This window comes from Ranitomeya imitator, chromosome 5 (genome assembly GCF_032444005.1).
Source record: "Ranitomeya imitator isolate aRanImi1 chromosome 5, aRanImi1.pri, whole genome shotgun sequence".
Classification (NCBI taxonomy): domain Eukaryota; kingdom Metazoa; phylum Chordata; class Amphibia; order Anura; family Dendrobatidae; genus Ranitomeya; species Ranitomeya imitator.
In genome coordinates this window covers 125,272,527-125,292,842 of record NC_091286.1, presented here as the reverse complement: position 1 = coordinate 125,292,842, position 20,316 = coordinate 125,272,527, and the positions used below count along the sequence as shown (strand labels likewise).

Sequence of the window (20,316 nt, the reverse complement as noted above, 5' to 3'; positions counted from 1 at the left end):
ACTTTTTAATGTCAGTTTATGATTATTGCAGCTTGAAACCTGTAACTAAATATTCCATTGTCTTTTCAGGTCTTGTTCAAGATGTGGCTAAGCGAGAAAGAGGGATCACTGAGTACAGTCCAGCGGGGTAACTTCAAAGACCAAGCCGAGCTGAGTGTGAATGTGAGGAAGTTGGCGGTGAGTGCAGTATTCTTGTTATGTGAGGAATCTGGTGACGTCCATATAGATAAGACAAGAAAAAACTAGGGAAACAAGTCTTCACCATGGTACAAGTAGATTACTGTCAGTGTGTGCATCCTTTCCTGTCATTCATTACCATTCATTTCCTTTGACGCTGAAAAGATTGAAAGCAAACAAACGGCTTTCTGATTCCTTATCCCATCTGATTACATTTTGTCTGCATTTTACCTGTCAGTGCAGAATGGCAGAATACCATGTGCTTGGAATCATAGTAATCCTTTATTGACACAACCAAATGGTTTTCCAGCAGTCTAAGAATAATTGCTATTTTAGTTAATTCCCACCTTAAGGATATTTCCATATGTTATAAGGGTATGTTCACACGTTGCATTTTGCCTCATTTTCTTCTCTGCACATTTTATATAAGCAGCTTTTTGCTGTTCCAGCAAAGTGAATGAGAGTTCTGAAATCTCATTCATGTACTGCTTCTTTTTTTCCTTGCAGGTTTGAAGCAGTTTCGCTATTGACCCATCCCCTGATGACACCGCATTTGCGGTGAAACTTGTAGGGGGGAATGTGCTATCATTTAGATTCTTAATCAAGCAATCACTTGTATACTAATTACACCATAAGGCAGACAAGCTATTTTCACAATCACCCCAATGCAGATATATTGTATATGCCATAATAAAAGCTAATGTCCTGTTAGAGAGGGCTCTTTCTAGCTAGTGGCATCCTCCTCTACTTTTTCCTATTACAATATTTGCACCAGATTTATCTACTTCAAATACTGAATGTGTGAATACACCCAAACTCTACAATGTAGCCCTTTTAGTAGTGGTTAGCCAACATAGACATTGGTTCCTAGTACTAGGAATGGGTTTGGCTCCTGCTTTATATATGCCCCAGAGCTTTTTAAGACAATATTATTATATTTGGCCATATGTCGTAAAAATTAAGACCCATTCAGGTGGGACCTATTTTCTTGTTCTGGTGATATTACCCAAAGTATAGTCACCAAGAACCTTAATCCCATAGTAGCTGGTAATTTTCTTTGTTAGCCCTCCAGCCTTGATGGGCCACTACTTTTTTTTTTAGCTCGAGCACCCTATCATCTATTGTGTATATGGGCCTCCTGACTATTCGCGACAGATGATATCACAAGGAAGATGAATCATTCATTTTAAATTTCGACTCCCGGTCCCATTGTCTTGGAAAAATATGTTGGTTTGTCAATACGTTAATGCACATGGACTGATTATAGTAGTTAGAACTTTCTGCAGTTTAAATACTACATACAGGATCTGTGTTTTAGACATTAAAAGAAGAATTGGGAATGAAGCGACAAACATTTGACCATTTACATGAGTTGGCCCAAGAAGTAGCTCTTCTCGTTGGTAATGGAAAAGCATCTCAAAAACTAAAGAGTGACATGGAAGATCTTGCTCAAAGGTGGGATGGATTGGTGCATCATTTAGAGGACTATACTAATCAGGTAACTACAATGATAGAAGTATCTACGGTATATATTTAAATATCTATATATTTATATTAAGGTATGAACCAAAGTATAGTTTTCTGAGGACAAGTACAAATGTCTTAATGCCATTAGATAATAGTGAATGAAATGTAGACTATAGAAGGGTATGAAGATTTTTGTGCCAGAATCAGAAATAATAATAGATTTCAGGTTGGCAAAAAAGTCAGTATCTGTAATTTATGTATTAGCTGGATCTTCTAGAATAAGAGAAACATTTTCTTTCAAAGATAGATAGATAATGTAGGATATTTATTTAGCTACTTATGTACATTACCTACCAAAAGTTTGGACACCTGTTCATACAGTGGATTTCTTTGTTCTTAATGGATTGTGCACATTGTAGTTTCAGAGTGAAGGCATCAAAACCACAATGGAATACACAGAGAAACATGGAATAAAGGAAGACATGTGAAACAAATCAGAATATATGTTGAGCCTTAGATTCCTCATTGTATCCACCTTTTACACTGACTGTATTACACACCCCGTGACATTCTCTCTCTCAGCCTTATCGGGTAGTCTTGTGGAATGTCTTTCCAACAGTTTTGAGGGAGTTGCCAGAGGTTCCGGGCACTTGATGGCTGCTTTGCCTTCACTCTATGGTCCACCTTATCCCAAACCATCTCTTTTGGTCGACGTTGGGTGCAGGCATATCATCAGATGCAGCAAGCACTCCATCCCTCTACTTTTTGGTTACATAGCCCTTACATAACTTTGTCTTTTGTCATTGTCCTGTTGCAACACAAATGATGGTTCCACTAATTGGAAACCAGATGGAATGACATGTTGTAGAATGCTCTGGTATCCATGCTGAGTAAGTGTGCCTTAATTTTAGAATAAATCACCAACATTGTCACCAGAAAACCACCCTCACACCTCCCCTCCAGTCTTCACAGAGGGCACTACATATGTTGTAACCATCCACTCACCTTTTCACCATCTCACAAAGATATGGTGGTTGGTACTAAAAATCTTTTTACTTATCAGACCACAGTACAGATTTCACTGATCTAATGTCCAGTCCTTATGTTGCTTCTTCCAAACAAGTTAGATAGGTAGGAAAAAGACGTAGGTCCATTAAGTTCAACCTTTCACCACCAACTTGATTTTTTTGTCACTAAATTAACTATAACCCTCACTGTTATGTGTACTGAGGAAAATCATCCAGCCCTTTTTTAAAAGCTGTTCTAGTGTCTGCCATTACTATCTCCTGTGATAGGGCATTCCACAGTCTGACTGCTCTAACTGTAAAGAACCCTTTCCTGTTTAGCTGTCAGAATCGCCTTTCTTCCACCTGTAATGAGTGCCATTTCTTCGTTATTATGGTCCTTGGAAGAAATAAGTCATGTGCCAGTGTTTTGAATTGAGCACATATATATTTATACATATAAATGAGATCCCCTCTGAGGCGTATTTTTTCTACTCTAAACAAGACCAACTTTTCCAACCTCTTATCATAAGAGAAGTGTTCCATTCTTTGTAATAATCTAGTTGTCCGCCTTTGAACTGACGCTAACTTCTGAATGTCCTTTTTTAAATGTGGGACCCAAAACTGGATCCCACATTCTAAGTTCACAAGCGATTTATAAAGGAGCAACAATATGTTGGGATCGCAGAATTTTATCTCTTTTTTTTATACACCCTAAAATCTTGTTTGCTTTTGCATCTGCTGCTTGACATTGAGTACTGCTGCTCAGCTTACTTGTGACCAGAATACCTAAGTCCTTCTCCTATTCTGTAGCCCCGACTATACTCCCATTTAATAGATATGCAGCAATAGGATTAATCTGTCCTGGGTGAATTATTCTACATTTATCTACATTAAACCTCATTTTCCAAGTGTTTGCCCATTCAGACATCTTATCCAGATTATTTTGCAAACTTGTAATGTCAAGGTCAGATTTTAGTGTCCTACTTAGTTTGGTGTTGTCAGCAAAGACTGACACTTTACTCTCGTTGTTTCCTGTCATTTAGCCAATTCCTTACCCATCTGCCTATAGTTTCCCCCAGTCTCTGCTTCTGTAGCTTCAGTATAAGGCTGTTATGTGGTACAGTATAAAATGCCTTTGCAAAGTCCAGATAAATCACATCAGCTGCATTACCTACATCCAGACTTTCACTTACCTCCTCATAGAAACCCAACATGTTAGTTAGAGATGACTTATTCTTCATGAATCCTTGCTGGTTGTCAATTATATTATTCTCTGCACATCATCTCTTATAATGCCCTCAAAAATTGTGCACACTACTGATGTCAGGAGCCACTACTGTGTGCAGTCCTCAGTAGTGGCTCCTTTGCAGCTATTTGGCCATAAAGGTCTACTTCTTGCAGTCTCCTCTGGACAGTTGATGTTGAGATTTGTCTGTTACTTGTTGTCTGTGCATCATTTATGAGGGTTGTTATCCGAGGTACTGTCATTTTGCGGTTTCTGAGGCTGATAACTCTGATGAACTTATCCACTGCATCACAGGTCATTTTTGGTATTCCTTCCCTGGAGCAGTCCTCATAAGTATCAGTTTTGCTAAAATGATTGATGGTTTTCACAACTGCACTTGAAGATACCTTCAAAGTTCTAGCAATTTTCTGGATTGCCTATTCTGTATGTCTTAAATTAATTATGTATTGTCATTTCTCTTTACTCAATTGAGTGGTTCTTGACCTATTCTTGTTTACAAATATGTGGAATAGAGCGCACCACTATATGCAACTATGTGCCAACACTGCCTCAGCACCTGATGGTCACAATCACTTTCTGATGGCCAGTGATTCAATAAATGCACTCTTGTTGAGGCAAACGTGTTCATTGATAGCTATTCCAGGTGACTAGCTGATGAAGCTGCTAGAAATAATGCCAAGGATGTATCAAGGTGTCATCATAGTAAAAGTGGAATTATACTTTGAGGAATCTAAGGTTTAACTCATCCTCTGGTTTGTTTCACTGATGTTTCTTTACTCCTTATTTCCATTGATCTAGTGTGAATATACAATGTACATGTTCCAATGTGATCAAGGAAAATCAACACATGAAGAGGTGTGTCAAAACTTTTGACTGGTACTTTATATGGTTAGAAACCCAAAGAAAAAATGGACACTAGAGCTAAATAAAATACTATAGAATTTTTATTTTCATAAATATTTTAAAAAACAAGTTGAACAGAAATAATTATATATAGACACAATTAAAAGGTGACAGACAACATCCTAGTACCACGTACAGGGAAGAGGTATTGCAGGACTGATCAGAATAGCCACTTAATAATTCAGGTTAACTACGCAAAAAATCATTAAATTATCTCATCAAATCTCTCAATATGATCAGTATAGTAAACCTCTAAGTAAAGTATATATATAGGCAGAATATCAGAAATATCTTATCAAATCAATTCAACAAACCAAATCGCCCCCCGAAGAAGCAAGTGTGCGAAAACGTGCATTGGGGTCCTTCCTTCCACGTCCAGGTGCAGGTTGGTTCATTATACCATATCACTTCACTTCACAGCACTTAGCTACACTTCTCCCAAGCCTGATTATCTGTAGCGCAGTGGGATTTCTCTTATGTGCTTTACTTTACCATTTCAGTATATACTACTTTTTGTATTTTCCCAGTAAGGTACTTACTCCCAGCACTAGCTATAGTGGCTGCATTGAGGCTATATTATTTATTGCACTTTAGCACTCGGCACTTTATTGCGATTTGATTTGTTGAATTGATTTGATATGATATTTTGAGACTTCTGCCTATATATACTTTACTTAGAGGTTTACTATACTGATCAAATTGAGAGATTTGATGAGATAATTTAATGATATTTTGTGTATCGTTAACCTGAATTATTAAGTGGCTATTCTGATCATTCCTGCAATACCTCTTCCCTGTACGTGGTACTAGGATGTTGTCTGTCACCTTTTAATTGTGTCTATATAATTATTTCTGTTCAACTTGCTTTTTAAAATATTTCTAATAATAAAAATTCTATAGTATTTTATCTAGCTCTAGTGTCCATGTTTTCTTTGGGTTTCTATATACCGTATTTTTCGGACTATAAGACGCACCGGACTATAAGACGCACCCAGGTTTTAGAGGTGGAAAATAGGAAAAAAATATTTGAAGCAAAAAAATGTTGTAAAATATTTAAAAACATAAATTACATACTATTATATGTGGTGTTATTATATATAATAGTATGTTATTATGTTGGAAGCTGCGGGACCAGTGTGGTGTCTGTGAAGTACTATATGAAGACGCTGGAGGGTGAGTATAAGAATGGGGGCACAGGGCTTATAGTGAAAGCACCACTCCAGCACTGCAAAATAACACTGGAGTGCTGCTTTAAATTCCCACGGGAGAACTATAACTCCCAGCATGTCCTGCAGATCCTATGGCATGCTGGGAGTTATAGTTCACCAAAGGAGTGGCAGAGTGCTTTATTGTGTGTTGTAAAGTCTAACCTCTTAATTGTAGCAGCCAGCCACACTGTGGTGAAGTAAAAGCATCCCATGACTGCACAGAGCCCTCCCTCTTGCTGCCTCTCCACAGCACAGGTTATAAGAGGAAGCTTGCAGATTCTAGTGGGGAGTCTGAAGGACCTGTGATGACATCAGAAGAGGGAGGGCTCCGTGCTGTCATGTGATGCTCCAGCCCGCCCACTTCATGACATCACACAGGTCCTTATGCCCAGCACTCAGTGTCCAGCCCAGGCAGGTATGCAGCGATCTTGTGTTTCCCTTGGCCCCCTGCTGCTGCCCCCTCCTCCACCGGACACACAGATCTCCCCAGCTGCTGCAGGAATCCAGTGCTGGGGAAACCATGGTTGTTTCTGCTTAAGTGGAGTATTAATTTGCTGCTCCCTGCTCAGCTGACAGGTGGGTGGGGAAGCAGCTAATGAATATTCACTACACTTAGTCATCAGGACCATGTGGTTTCCCCAGTGCTGGATTCCAGGCAGTGGGGACATTTTTCTGCCTCCTGCAAGTGGGATCCCAGTGCGGCCGCTGCCCCCCTCCACACATGTTACATCCCTACCATAAGACGCACCCACACTTTCCTCCCAAATTTGGAGGAAAAGAAGTGTGTCCAATGGTCAGAAAAATAATTTACATGGCAGAGCTTATGTATTTCATGCCACGGTTTTTGGTGTATTACACTTTATATGGTTGTGTTAAGTCTCAGGTTGAAGAAAAATCTTCTTTATTTACTTGAACACACACCCTGTCTAAATGGGTAAATTGGAAGTGCTAAAGGGATGTAGGAAGCTGCAAGCTAGACTTCTAGGGCATGCGTTCAATAGAGAATCTCGAATAGTACATTGTTTATCATTTTTTAGGTCACGGAGTCGGTCAGCAGTTTTGGCATGACGCAGATTACAAGGAGGATTACTACTGAGACTGTGACTGTGAGAGAGCAAAGTAGTGTTCACTTAATCAAACAAGAACTTCCTCCTCCACCTCCACCAAAGAAACGCCAAGTGTACCTTGATGTTGAAGAGAAGAAAAAGTAATTCTTGTTATTAGAAGTGGTTTTGGTGAAACTTTTCTGCATTTTTTTCCTATAGCTGAATTTTTTGCAGTCTGGAAGTTACCGTAATAATTGTCAGAATTTTAATGGAATTTGTCGTTGTTAAAATTAAAACAGACCTGAACGACTTTAGTACATGGCTAGCTGAAGTAATACAGGTTGCAGCAGTTTATTATTTCTAAACTCACCTTAATGCAAGTCCAGAAATGTCTCGTGCTCTGTCCTGCTGGTCTGTTTGCCCGAGGTTTGGAGATCAGGGAAATGCATCAATTTACAATGTGTTATATGGGCCGCTTTCAACGCAGTGAGTGAAAAGGAGTTCAGACATGATGATGACTTTTTGGTATCTGTGCCTTTCAGCTTTTTACACATTATTGTGCTTCAGGTCAGTTTTTATATGAGCAGATTCTCTTTCAGATGTATTTTTAAAGCACCACTCCTGTGTTTCTTTATTGCACCGCTGGAGTGGTGCTTTAAATGTAAGTCTGATACTCGCCTGTTGCCATCTTCATCCCTTTACAATGTCACTCCGGTAGGTCTCCGATGAAAGATGACCTGCCAGAAGCTCCAGTGTTTTATGGAGCGGCACGGAGGTCACTTTTTCATTACAAGTCTATGAGAGTCTCATTATGGCCTTGTTCTGGCTCTCGTAGCCTTGTATTGAGCTCGTATGACATCCGGCCAGTCAGAAGCTACTGCTACAAAGTGACGCAGGGGGACTGGAGTAAAAAACTGTGAAGATACCGGAAGGTGAGTATATGACCGGGGGGTAGGGGGTTTATTTATAAAGTGCCACTTTAGTGCTGAAAAAACCAACGCTGGTGTGGTGCTTTAACATAAACTTACTTATTATTACTTATTACTTACTTATTATTCCAGAATGTACTCATCAACACCAGTTAAAAGTCCTCTTTGAAGCTGATAAAGTTTTTCTTTGTAAAGCCTCATTCGGATGTCAGTGAATCACATATGTGTTCTATTAGTTTTTTCATGGCGAGAAAATGTACCCAGTAAAGTTTATGGTGCTATTCACAAGCCCATGTTTTTATGTGGACCGTGTTTCAGCAAAAAAAAAAAAAAAAAAAACTGGAGAATTGCCTATTTTTGATCAGAGTCATGGATCAAAATTCCCCATACAGGTCTTTGGATCCGTGAAAAATCTCAGACAGCAAGCGGATGTCATATGTTTGCGGTCCGTAATTAAAGAAACACTCCTTCCATCAAGGTTTTTATCTTCTTAATGTATTGCAGTCATCATATGATATAGCAATGTCTACTTACAATTGCTCATTTTTCCCTTCTACCCAGCTAATTCTTCTCTGATCTGTGTAGAAACGGTAAGTCTCTTGTCCCTGTGTTTATTATTCCCCTCTTCAACTCCTGACCCAGCTGCTCCCTTTTCTCCACCGCCAGAGGCTTTTACAGTGATGACTCATGCAGGGAATATTGACCTCCTGTTTCTACATAGAGCTTAGAAGGATTCAGCTAGTCAGTTTTTAATCACGTGATGTCATAGATCTAATGGAAAAGAGAAGAATGATCTGGGGAGAAAGGAAAAATGAGCAATTCACAGTGCTGTATAATACGGTGACTACAATTTATTACGGGGATAAAAACATTGATGGGAGGAGGTGTGCTTCTTTAATATTGCAATGAATAGGAGAAGCTTTGTAATTTTTTTTTTCATACTGGAAAATCACTGATGATACAGTGATATACAGACCAATCACTGATAATAACTTGATCAGAAACTCGGACCGTTTTTTTTTTTTGCTTATATGGCCCTAGGAACAGACTGATTAGTGCCAGTTTTATAGAAAGTCAAGAGTGCATACTAATTTGTTTTTGTAGTGTAGAAGATACATGCACATGCAAAGGAAAAAGATACAATTGGATGTACCCATACAGTATCTTTGTAATTTGGTGTCATACAGGGGGAACCAGTTTGCAGCACTGTAACTTTTTCCTCCATGTGTGCCGCAGTACAGGATTAGCTTTTTCCTCCATGTGTGCCGCAGTACAGGATTAGCTTTTTCCTCCTTGTGTACCGCAGTACAGGATTAGCTTTTTCCTCCATGTGTGTCGCAGTACAGGATTAGCTTTTTCCTCCATGTGTGTCGCAGTACAGGATTAGCTTTTTCCTCCATGTGTGTCGCAGTACAGGATTAGCTTTTTCCTCCATGTGTGTCGCAGTACAGGATTAGCTTTTTCCTCCATGTATGCCGCAGTACAGGATTAGCTTTTTCCTCCATGTGTGCCGCAGTACAGGATTAGCTTTTTCCTCCATTTGTGCCGCAGTACAGGATTAGCTTTTTCCTCCATGTGTGTCGCAGTACAGGATTAGCTTTTTCCTCCATGTGTGCCGCAGTACAGGATTAGCTTTTTCCTCCATGTATGCCGCAGTACAGGATTAGCTTTTTCCTCCATGTGTGCCGCAGTACAGGATTAGCTTTTTCCTCCTTGTGTACCGCAGTACAGGATTAGCTTTTTCCTCCATGTGTGTCGCAGTACAGGATTAGCTTTTTCCTCCATGTGTGTCGCAGTATAGGATTAGCTTTTTCCTCCATGTATGCCGCAGTACAGGATTAGCTTTTTCCTCCATGTGTGCCGCAGTACAGGATTAGCTTTTTCCTCCTTGTGTACCGCAGTACAGGATTAGCTTTTTCCTCCATGTGTGTCGCAGTACAGGATTAGCTTTTTCCTCCATGTGTGTCGCAGTACAGGATTAGCTTTTTCCTCCATGTGTGTCGCAGTACAGGATTAGCTTTTTCCTCCATGTGTGCCGCAGTACAGGATTAGCTTTTTCCTCCATGTGTGCCGCAGTACAGGATTAGCTTTTTCCTCCATGTGTGTCGCAGTACAGGATTAGCTTTTTCCTCCATGTGTGTCGCAGTACAGGATTAGCTTTTTCCTCCATGTGTGCCGCAGTACAGGATTAGCTTTTTCCTCCATGTGTGCCGCAGTACAGGATTAGCTTTTTCCTCCATGTGTGCCGCAGTACAGGATTAGCTTTTTCCTCCTTGTGTACCGCAGTACAGGATTAGCTTTTTCCTCCATGTGTGCCGCAGTACAGGATTAGCTTTATCCTCCATGTGTGCCGCAGTACAGGATTAGCTTTTTCCTCCATGTGTGCCACAGTACAGGATTAGCTTTTTCCTCCATGTGTGCCGCAGTACAGGATTAGCTTTTTCCTCCATGTGTGCCACAGTACAAGATTAGCTTTTTCCTCCATGTGTGTCGCAGTACAGGATTAGCTTTTTCCTCCATGTGTGCCGCAGTACAGGATTAGCTTTTTCCTCCATGTGTGCCACAGTACAGGATTAGCTTTTTTCTACATGTGTGCAGCAGTGCAGGATTAGCTTTTTCCTCCATGTTTGCTGCAGTACAGGATTAAGCTTCTCCCCCATGTATGCCACCGTACAAGATTAGCTTTTCCCTCCATGTATGCCGCAGTACAGGATTAGCTTTTTCCTTCTTGTGTGCCGCAGTACAGGATTAGCTTTTTCCTCCATATGTGCTGCAGTGCAGGATTAGCTTTTTCCTCCATGTTTGCTGCAGTACAGGATTAAGCTTCTCCCCCATGTGTGCCACAGTACAGGATTAGCTTTTTCCCCCATGTGTGCCGCAGTACAGGATTAGCTTTTTCCTCCATATGTGCTGCAGTACAGGATTAGCTTTTTCCTCCATGTGTGCCGCAGTACAGAATTAGTTTTTTCCTCCATGTGTGCCGCAGTACAGGATTAGCTTTTTCCTCCATATGTGCTGCAGTACAGGATTAGCTTTTTCCTCCATGTGTGCCGCAGTACAGAATTAGTTTTTTCCTCCATGTGTGCCGCTGTACAGGATTAGCTTTTTCCTCCATGTGTGCCGCAGTACAGGATTAGCTTTTTCCTCCATGTGTGCCGCAGTACAGGATTAGCTTTTTCCTCCATGTACAGTACAGACCAAAAGTTTGGACACACCTTCTCATTTAAAGATTTTTCTGTATTTTCATGGCTATGAAAATTGTACATTTACACTGAAGGCATCAAAACTATGAATTAACACATGTGGAATTATATACTTAACAAAAAAGTGTGAAACAACTGAAATTATGTGTTATATTCTAGGTTCTTCAAAGTAGCCACTTTTTGCTTTGATGACTGCTTTGCACACTCTTGGCATTCTCTTGATGAGCTTCAACAGGTTGTCACCGTCAATGGTTTTCACTTCACAGGTGTGCCCTGTCAGGTTTGATAAATGGGATTTCATTCCTTATGAATGGGGTTGGGATCATCAGTTGTGTTGTGCAGAAGTCTGGTGGATACACAGCTGATAGTCCTACTGAATAGACTGTTAGAATTTGTATTATGGCAAGAAAAAAGCAGCTAAGTACAGAAAAACGAGTGGTCATCATTACTTTATGAAATGAAGGTCAGTCAGTCTGAAAAATTGGGAAAACTTTGAAAGTGTCCCCAAGTGCAGTGGCAAAAACCATCAAGCGCTACAAAGAAACTGGCTCACATGAGGACCGCCCCAGGAAAGGAAGACCAAGAGTCACCTCTGCTTCTGAGGATAAGTTTATCAGAGTCACCAGCCTCAGAAATCGCAGGTTAACAGCAGCTCAGATTAGAGACCAGGTCAATGCCACACAGAGTTCTAACAGCAGACACATCTCTACAACAACTGTTAAGAGGAGACTTTGTGCAGCAGGCCTTCATGGTAAAATAGCTGCTAGGAAACCACTGCTAAGGACAGGCAACAAGCAGAAGAAACTTGCTTGGGCTTAAGAACAGGAGGAATGGACATTAGACCAGTGTAAATCTATGCTTTGGTCTGATGAGTCCAAATTTGAGATCTTTGGTTCCAACCACCGTGTCTTTGTGTGACGCAGAAAGGTGAACGGATGGACTCTACATGCCTGGTTCCACCGTGAAGCATGGAGGAGGAGGTGTGATGATGTGGGGCTGCTTTGCTGGTGACACTGTTGGGGATTTATTCAAAATTGAAGGCATACTGAACCAGCATGGCTACCACAGCATCTTGCAGCGGCATGGTATTCCATCCAGTTTGCGTTTAGTTGGACCAGCATTTATTTTTCAACAGGACAATGACCCCAAACACACCTCCAGGCTGTGTAAGGGCTATTTGACCAAGAAGGAGAGTGATGGGGTGCTACGCCAGATGACCTGGCCTCCACAGTCACCAGACCTGAACCCAATCGAGATGGTTTGGGGTGAACTGGACCGCAGAGTGAAGGCAAAAGGACCAACAAGTGCTAAGCATCTCTGGGAACTCCATGAAGATTGTTGGAAGACCATTCCCAGTGACTACCTCTTGAAGCACTTTAAAGGGAACCTGTCACCTGAATTTGGCGGGACTGGTTTTGGGTCATATGGGCGGAGTTTTCAGGTGTTTGATTCACCCTTTCCTTACCCGCTGGCTGCATGCTGGCTGCAATATTGGATTGAAGTTCATTCTCTGTCCTCCATAGTACACGCCTGCGCCTGCGCCCATATGACCCAAAACCAGTCCCGCCAAATTCAGGTGACAGAGTCCCTTTAAGAGAATGCCAAGAATGTGCAAAGTAGTAATCAAAGCTAAAGGTGGCTACTTTGAAGAACCTAGAATATAAGACATATTTTCAGTTGTTTTACACTTTTAATTATGTATATTATTCCACATGTGTTAATTCATAGTTTTGATGCCTTCAGTGTGAATGTGCAATTTTCACAGTCATGAAAATACAGAAAAATCTTTAAATGAGAAGGTGTGTCCAAACGTTTGGTCTGTACTGTATGCCACAGTACAGGATTAACTTTTTCCTCCTTGTGTGCCGCAGTGCAGGATTTGGTCATGTAACTCTTGAAGCATTTTTTACTATACCATTTTATATAAATAGTCATCTTATTTAAGGTTTCTTATTCCTGTTTTATTTAAGAGGGCATATTTTAGATCTTGCTGCACAATGACTTCTATTTTTTTTTATATTTGTTCTTAGGTTTGACAGAGAATTTGCTGAAATGCTGAATTGGATAATTAAGTCCAGAGCTATGATTGTGTCTACAGAGATCAGTAACTATAGAAAGATTAGAGACACCTCAGACTTAAAAGACATGCTAAAGGTAAAAGGAGAAGTGGGAAGGAAATGGCCATGAATGAGGGCTTTGTCTGTGATATGCTTTGTAGCAGCTGGAGGTATGATCCATAATCTGGCACATTAATAACCACATGCCCTTAGATCAAAGTGGGCATTGGCTACCTGTTTTATCAAAAGGGCTGCAATGAAAATATCCTGTCAGTATAAATATTGATAAGGCATTTTTTAAAAAAGTAGACATAAAAAGTGTCTATAATTTCATTGTAGTCATACTGACGCATGTAGATTTGAAAATATAACCATTGTATCACTTCAAATGGACCTGGACAACATATTTCTCATTTCAGAGATATCGTATAAGAAGCCAGATATGCATTTTTGTATTTGATGATATAGGGTTAATTCAGTGTACCGTACAGAAGGCATATCTATGTTTCTATTATGTAGATAGGTCACTTATATAAATTCACGGCCCAGAGCCATTGGCTATTTGTTGTGAGAGCCTGCTGGTCTAAGCAAGATCTGGTCATGGTGCTGCCAATTCAACTGTGTGCTGGAATAAGATGTGCCACATTCACTGAAGAGAAACTGTCAGCAGGATTCCATACCCCAAGCTATGTATATGTGCATGCAGCTCTTTCAAAGACTAATCCAGCAATACTGATACATTGCCAGTCCATCCCTCCATTACTGAGAAATCAGCGTTTGAATTGAGATGCAAGTACCCAGTGCCACCTCCTATGGCTAAACAATAGTTCCACCGCCTGAAGATACACAGCATAAGGCTTCCAGTCCAGCAGGAGGAGGTGGAGCTGGGAGGGGAATAGAGCCGGAGTGAAGAAGGCTTTAGATATCAATTCAAACACTGATTCATCAGTGATGGAGGAACGGACTGGTCATGTAAAAGTATATCTGGCCTTGTCTTCGAAAGCGCTACATGCTCATAGAGATAATTTGAGGTGTGACATTTTGTTGACAGATTCCCTTTAAGCGCACACCTCTTAATGAATTTGGCTCATTTTCTCAGCGGTGTGCACCTCCGTGTGTCTTGCCAGAGATATTACTCCACTCTGGAGAAACATTTCTAGCATCAGGAACACCACCACTTTCAGTGAATTTGATGGTGGCCATGGTCACGACCCATCCCGCCCCAGCTCCTCCACAGATTTACCCATTTTGGTGGAGCTGGGTGTAAACTGTTGTGAAAATGCCAAAAGTTGCAAAGATGTAGCGATTATTCTGTGTGTCTTACAACAGTTTTCTGGGATTAACACTTTCATGTATTGGCCCCATAGTGTCCACGTGTCTAATAATATAGGTTTTAACATAAATGGGACAGAGTAGGTTGGTGTTGCCTAGTTCTTTGCTTTCTTCTAATACAATTGACATCAGAAGGGTCCTTCCCCACCCATCTTAAAAAAATCATAATTCAGCATGCATTGTAATAATTAATTGTATGAATCAACATTTGGAAAACCTGTGATCTGACTGTTATATCTGTATTATATCTAGATTCTAGAGAAAGAAAAAGCTGACAGAACTCCCATATATCAGGAAGTTGTTGCTACCGGACAATATTTATTGGAGATGTGCAAGCAAGGTATAATCTCTTTACATCCATAGTACTTACCTTATTCTTTTGAAATGACAGAATATCCTCTATTAAAATGAATAGGATGTGGATTTACTGAACACTTGGATATGCTACATCAAGTTTAACCAACTGTGTCACTTAGCATTCAGCAACGCAGTGAACTTGTTCCAAATGCTAAATGAACAAGAGGGCTTGTTCATCACAACCTAACCAAGCCATGACCATTGTTAAGGAATTAGGTTCCCTCTTAGGACTTAAAGGGATTCTATCAGTGGGACCAACCTTTCTAAAGCATCTATATGGACATGTAGGTCATAGAAAGTTGGATAAAATTATACCCTAATATCTGTGATCAAATGTTTTATTCCAGAGAAATCCATGTTTTTCAGAATATTTAAATGAACTATGAAGATCTATGTGCCAGACATAGATATCCATGAGAATTTGCCTCCAGAGCTTATTGTAAATGAAAGGGGGTGTTACCAGTGGGATACATGTAATGAATGACACTTTGTTCCCCAGAGGAGGAGCTGAGCAGGATGATATATGGTTTTATTGGAAACTATTCAGTATAGCTTGTATATCATCTTATTTATTATACTTTGCTTATAGAACGCCATCATATTCCACAGCGCTTTGCAGACATTATCATCACTGTACCCATTAGGGTTCACAATCTACATTCATTATGAGTATATCAGTATAGTGGTATGGGAGAAAACCGGAGTACCCGGAGGAAACCCAGGCAAATACGGGGAGAACATACAAACTCTTTGCATATGTTGTTGTTGGTGAGATTTGAACCCTCGACCCCAGCACTGCAAGGAAACAGTGCTTCTCATGTACAGCACCATGGAATCAATGGTGCTATATAAATAAATAATAATAATAATAATAATAATAATAATCATTGGGCCATCGTGATGCCCATCTATATATCATCAATTTTAATCTCTGCTTATTCTGATTTTAGGAGTCCAGTGGGTGGAGTTATTTAATGATTGACAGCCTTGTTTGAATGTGTACACTGAGATACAGTGCCTTGCAAAGTATTCGGCTCCTTGGAACTTTTCAACCTTTTCCCACATATCATGCTTCAAACATAAAGATACCAAATGTAAATTTTTGGTGAAGATTCTACAACAAGTGGAACACAATTGTGAAGTTGAACCAAATGTATTGGTTATTTTAAATTTTTGTGGAAAATCAAAAACTGAAAAGTGGGGTTTGCAAGATTATTTGGCCCGTTTCACTTAATATTTTGTTTGCTGCAATTACAGCTGCAGGTCGCTTGGGGTATGTCTCTATCAGTTTTGTACATTGAGAGACTGAAATTCTTGCCCGTTCTTCCTTGGAAAACAGCTCGAGCTCAGTGAGGTTTGATGGAGATCATTTGTGAACAGCAGTTTTCAGCTCTTTCCACAGATTCTCGATTGGATTGAGGTCTGGACTTTAACTTGGCCATTCTAACACCTGGATACATTTATTTGTGAATCATTCCATTGTAGATTTTGCTTTATGTTTGGGATCATTGTCTTGTTGGAAGACAAATCTCCGTCACAATCTCAGGTCTGTATTTGTCTCCATCCATCTTCCCATCAATTTTAACCATCTTCCCTGTCCCTGCTGAAGAAAAGCAGGCCCAAACCATGATACTGCCACCACCATGTTTGACAGTGGGGATGGTGTGTTCAGGGTGATAAGCTGTGTTGCCTTTATGCCAAACATATCGTTTTGGCATTGTTGCCAAAACATTTTTTTGGTTTCATCTGACAAGAGCACCTTCTTCTACATGTTTGGTGTGTCTCCCACATGACTTGTTGCAAACTTTAAACAACACTTTTTATGGATATCTTTGAGAAATGACTTTCTTCTTGCCACTTTTCCATAAAGGCCCGATTTGTGAGGTGTACGACTGATTGTTGTCCTATGCACAGACTGTCCCACCTCAGCTGTAGATCTCTGCAGTTCATCCAGAGTGATCATGGGCCTCTTGGCTGCATCTCTGATCAGTCTTCTCCTTGTTTGAGATGAAAGTTTAGAGGGACGGCCGGGTCTTGGTAGATTTGCAGTGATACTCGTTCCATTTCAACATGATCACTTGCACAGTGCTCCTTGGGATTTTTAAAGTTTTGGAAATCATTTTGTATCCAAATCCGGCTTTAAACTTCTCCACAACAGTATCACGGACCTGCCTGTTGTGTTCCTTGGCCTTCATGATGCTCTCTGTGCTTCAAAACAGAACCCTGAGACTGTCACAGAGCAGGTGCATTTATACGGAGACTTGCTTACACACAGGTGGATTATATTTATCATCATTAGGCATTTAGGACAACATTGGATCATTCAGAGATCCACAATGAACTTCTGGAGTGAGTTTGCTGCACTGAAAGTAAAGGGGCCGAATAATATTGCACGCCCCATCTTTTCAGATTTTGAATTTCCACAAAAATTTTTAAACAACCAATAAATTTGGTTCAGCTTCACAATTATATTCCACTTGTTGTTGTTTCTTCACCAAAAATTTACATTTGGTATCTTTATGTTTGAAGCATGATATGTTGGAAAAGGTTGAAAAATTCGAGGGAGCCGAATACTTTCGCAAGGCACTGTAGCAGTCAGCCAGTGATTACGACCACTCACTAGTCCCAGAATGAGAAGAATTTGAGGAAATACAAGCGATATGGCCTGACTTTCACTTTTCTGCTCATTCCAAGTAGAATGAAGGATGATCTTGTGAAGGGACCACATTCGGTTTAGCTGATCCTCTATTTTCCAACTGTTACAGCTGAGTGTAGGGCAGCTCTAGCTGGGAAGAACACTAATTTTTAGAGAATTGTGTCCTATGAAAGCGCTATGCTGAAAGATATGAACTATCGTTAATCTAAGTCTATAGAAATTGAATGGCCATATGATTGGACCCACCAGTTTATTCAGGTATGAGTTGACTCTCATTTCGCATTTTTAAAAATCAATACTACACATGAAAGTAAGCAACCTTGCAATGTATCTTTTCAGAAAAATATGTCTTTTCCTTCCTCCATTGATCTTTCACTATCAATTCATGGGTGAAATTTGTATTCAATGAAGACAGATTTCCCCATTACTCTGATAGATGACTGTTGTTGCTTTTACAATTCTATGGAGAAGGGAGGCGGAAGAAGGAGGGAGGATCTAGAGGCAGACACAGGCATTCTGCTTCAGGTTCTCCTGACAGTTAGACTTCTCCAAGGAACTTCATGGGAAGATCTCTATTCACTGAACACAGATTTCACTTGTGAATTGAGAATTTTGACAATGATGGATCAGTTCAGGATGAAAAAGAAGTGGAAGTTTCTTATTTTCATGTGTGCTATTGATTTATGGAAAGAACATTAAAACAAAGGTTACTCTCTTAATAATGTAATGAATTGCCCTACAGTCACCCGCAATTATGTTTCCATGGATTTAATTCTCTGTATTTCTATTGGAATGACGGCCTCTCGTATCCGGAACATGCTGACTAATGTTTACCTTCGACAGCTGTTTAAACAGTATTGTGCGATTTGTGAATGCCTCCCAATTCTAAGGATGTCCAATCATTTGCTGACTTATTTATTATACAAACATCTTTTGCATATTTTACAACCTTTACCACTGAACAGTTAGCTTCAGATATTCTCGAAGAAATCAGAACAAATGCAATGATCGGGAGAGAGAAATTGTGAAAAGTTGATTGTGATGTGACAAACGTTACCGATACAATAGCAGTGCCGCATTCCCTAGTGTGATAATGCACCCTAAAAGTGACATATTATATTTTTCTTTTTTTCCGAGCTCAAGTTTTGTATTTTTTACCCTATTGGCTCCATTGACATACAGTATATTACACTCAGGCTGAACACCATATTTATAAAACTACTTTTGCCAACACTGAAAAAATAGTCCAAACTTAACAGTTACTCCACATATGTCTCATTTATAAACATATTCTTACTACTACTTTTCTGCGGTGTCCTTAGCTTTCTTTCGATTCTTGAACTTGGTGAACGACCATGAATTTGGTGCACGGTGCATGGAGGAAATTCTGATGCACAGCTTGTACAGTGAGCAAGAATTAGTAAATCTATCCCATTGTATGTCTATATCTGCTAAATATATTACTCTTACCATGTGTGGTTGTTATCCTTTCCTTGTATTCACATGCAAAACCAATAAAACTTGAAAACTTTAAAATGTATTCACTGTCTCCACCCATAACTGCATACTGAGGTTGTGGGTGGTGTTGGCAGTATTTAACACAATACAAAAATAGAAGAAAGCATCAAAACATCACTTACCATGACCATCAAAGAATTGGATTATTTGTACATTTTTATTATGGTACATATAAATGAGCAGCAAATGATCCCCTGTTGATTATGCCATAAATTCTTATAAATGACTGTTTATAATAAACTGTTACATTGAAACTGGCTACATAGTGTGACAAAGGCAGTGGCAAAGTACTGGAGGGGAGATATGTATCACTGTGGTTGTTAGGTTCAGTAATATGAACTTACAAAAACGCTCCAGCACACATGCTGAGAAGGGTTAATCAGCCATGTTTGAGGGCTAGATTGAATGAACATCTGTAGAGTGGGTGGGAGGTTGTTCACCATATCTCCAACCTAGGGTGGAGTCCAAAAGATAAATACACAGCCTTCTGGCTCATTCAGTGTTGGGTTTGTCTGTCAGCAGGACTTGGAAGGGAAGGAGCGCCATTTAACTTTTTGAATGTAAAAGTTGCTGGAATAATTAGTGGTTGCCATGTCACGTTTGGAGAGCCCCTGATGTGCCTGAACAGTGGAAACCCCCAGCAAGTGACACTATTTTGGAAAATAGACCTCTTAGGGAACTTATCTAGATGTGTATTGAGCATCTTGAACCCACAGGTGCTTCACAGAAGTTTATAACGTAGAGCTATAGAAATAAAAAAATCAAATTTTTCCCAAATAAATCCTTTTTAGCTCCATATTTTGCATTTTCATAAGGGTAAGAGGAGAAATTGCTCCATACCATTTGTTGTGCAATTTCTTCTGAGTATGCCGATACCCCATATGTGGGGAATGTTACTGTTTGGGCACACGGCAGAGCTTGGAAGGGAAGGAGCGCATTTGACTTTTTGAATGCATAATTTGATGGAATAATTAGCGGACGCTAACCACCTGGTGCTGGTTTTTTCTCTTTGCCTGCATTTACAAGTGGATTCCAGCCACATTGAACCTGGCACCCATGGTCCTGTGATACACTGGTGAGCATTGAGTTAATTCCTTTCCGCTGTTGATTTGTTAACTAGTGGGACAGTTTTATAGAGCGGGTTGTTACGGACGCGGCGATACCAAATATGTGTACTTTTATTATTTATATTTTATTTACATAAATGTAT

The 20,316-nt window shown here is 40.0% G+C and overlaps 1 protein-coding gene across 2 annotated transcripts in view; it reads left to right on the top strand.

The window, feature by feature from the left end:
- UTRN (utrophin) overlaps positions 1 to 20,316 on the top strand; it is a 930,516-nt gene that overhangs the window by 230,323 nt on the left and 679,877 nt on the right. For both annotated transcript variants that reach the window (XM_069769124.1, XM_069769123.1), the window contains exons 15-19: positions 70 to 177; positions 1,496 to 1,675; positions 7,046 to 7,215; positions 13,217 to 13,340; positions 14,828 to 14,915. In XM_069769124.1, coding sequence (XP_069625225.1) covers positions 70 to 177; positions 1,496 to 1,675; positions 7,046 to 7,215; positions 13,217 to 13,340; positions 14,828 to 14,915 — 670 coding nt within the window. The remainder of the gene's footprint in view (positions 1 to 69; positions 178 to 1,495; positions 1,676 to 7,045; positions 7,216 to 13,216; positions 13,341 to 14,827; positions 14,916 to 20,316) is intronic.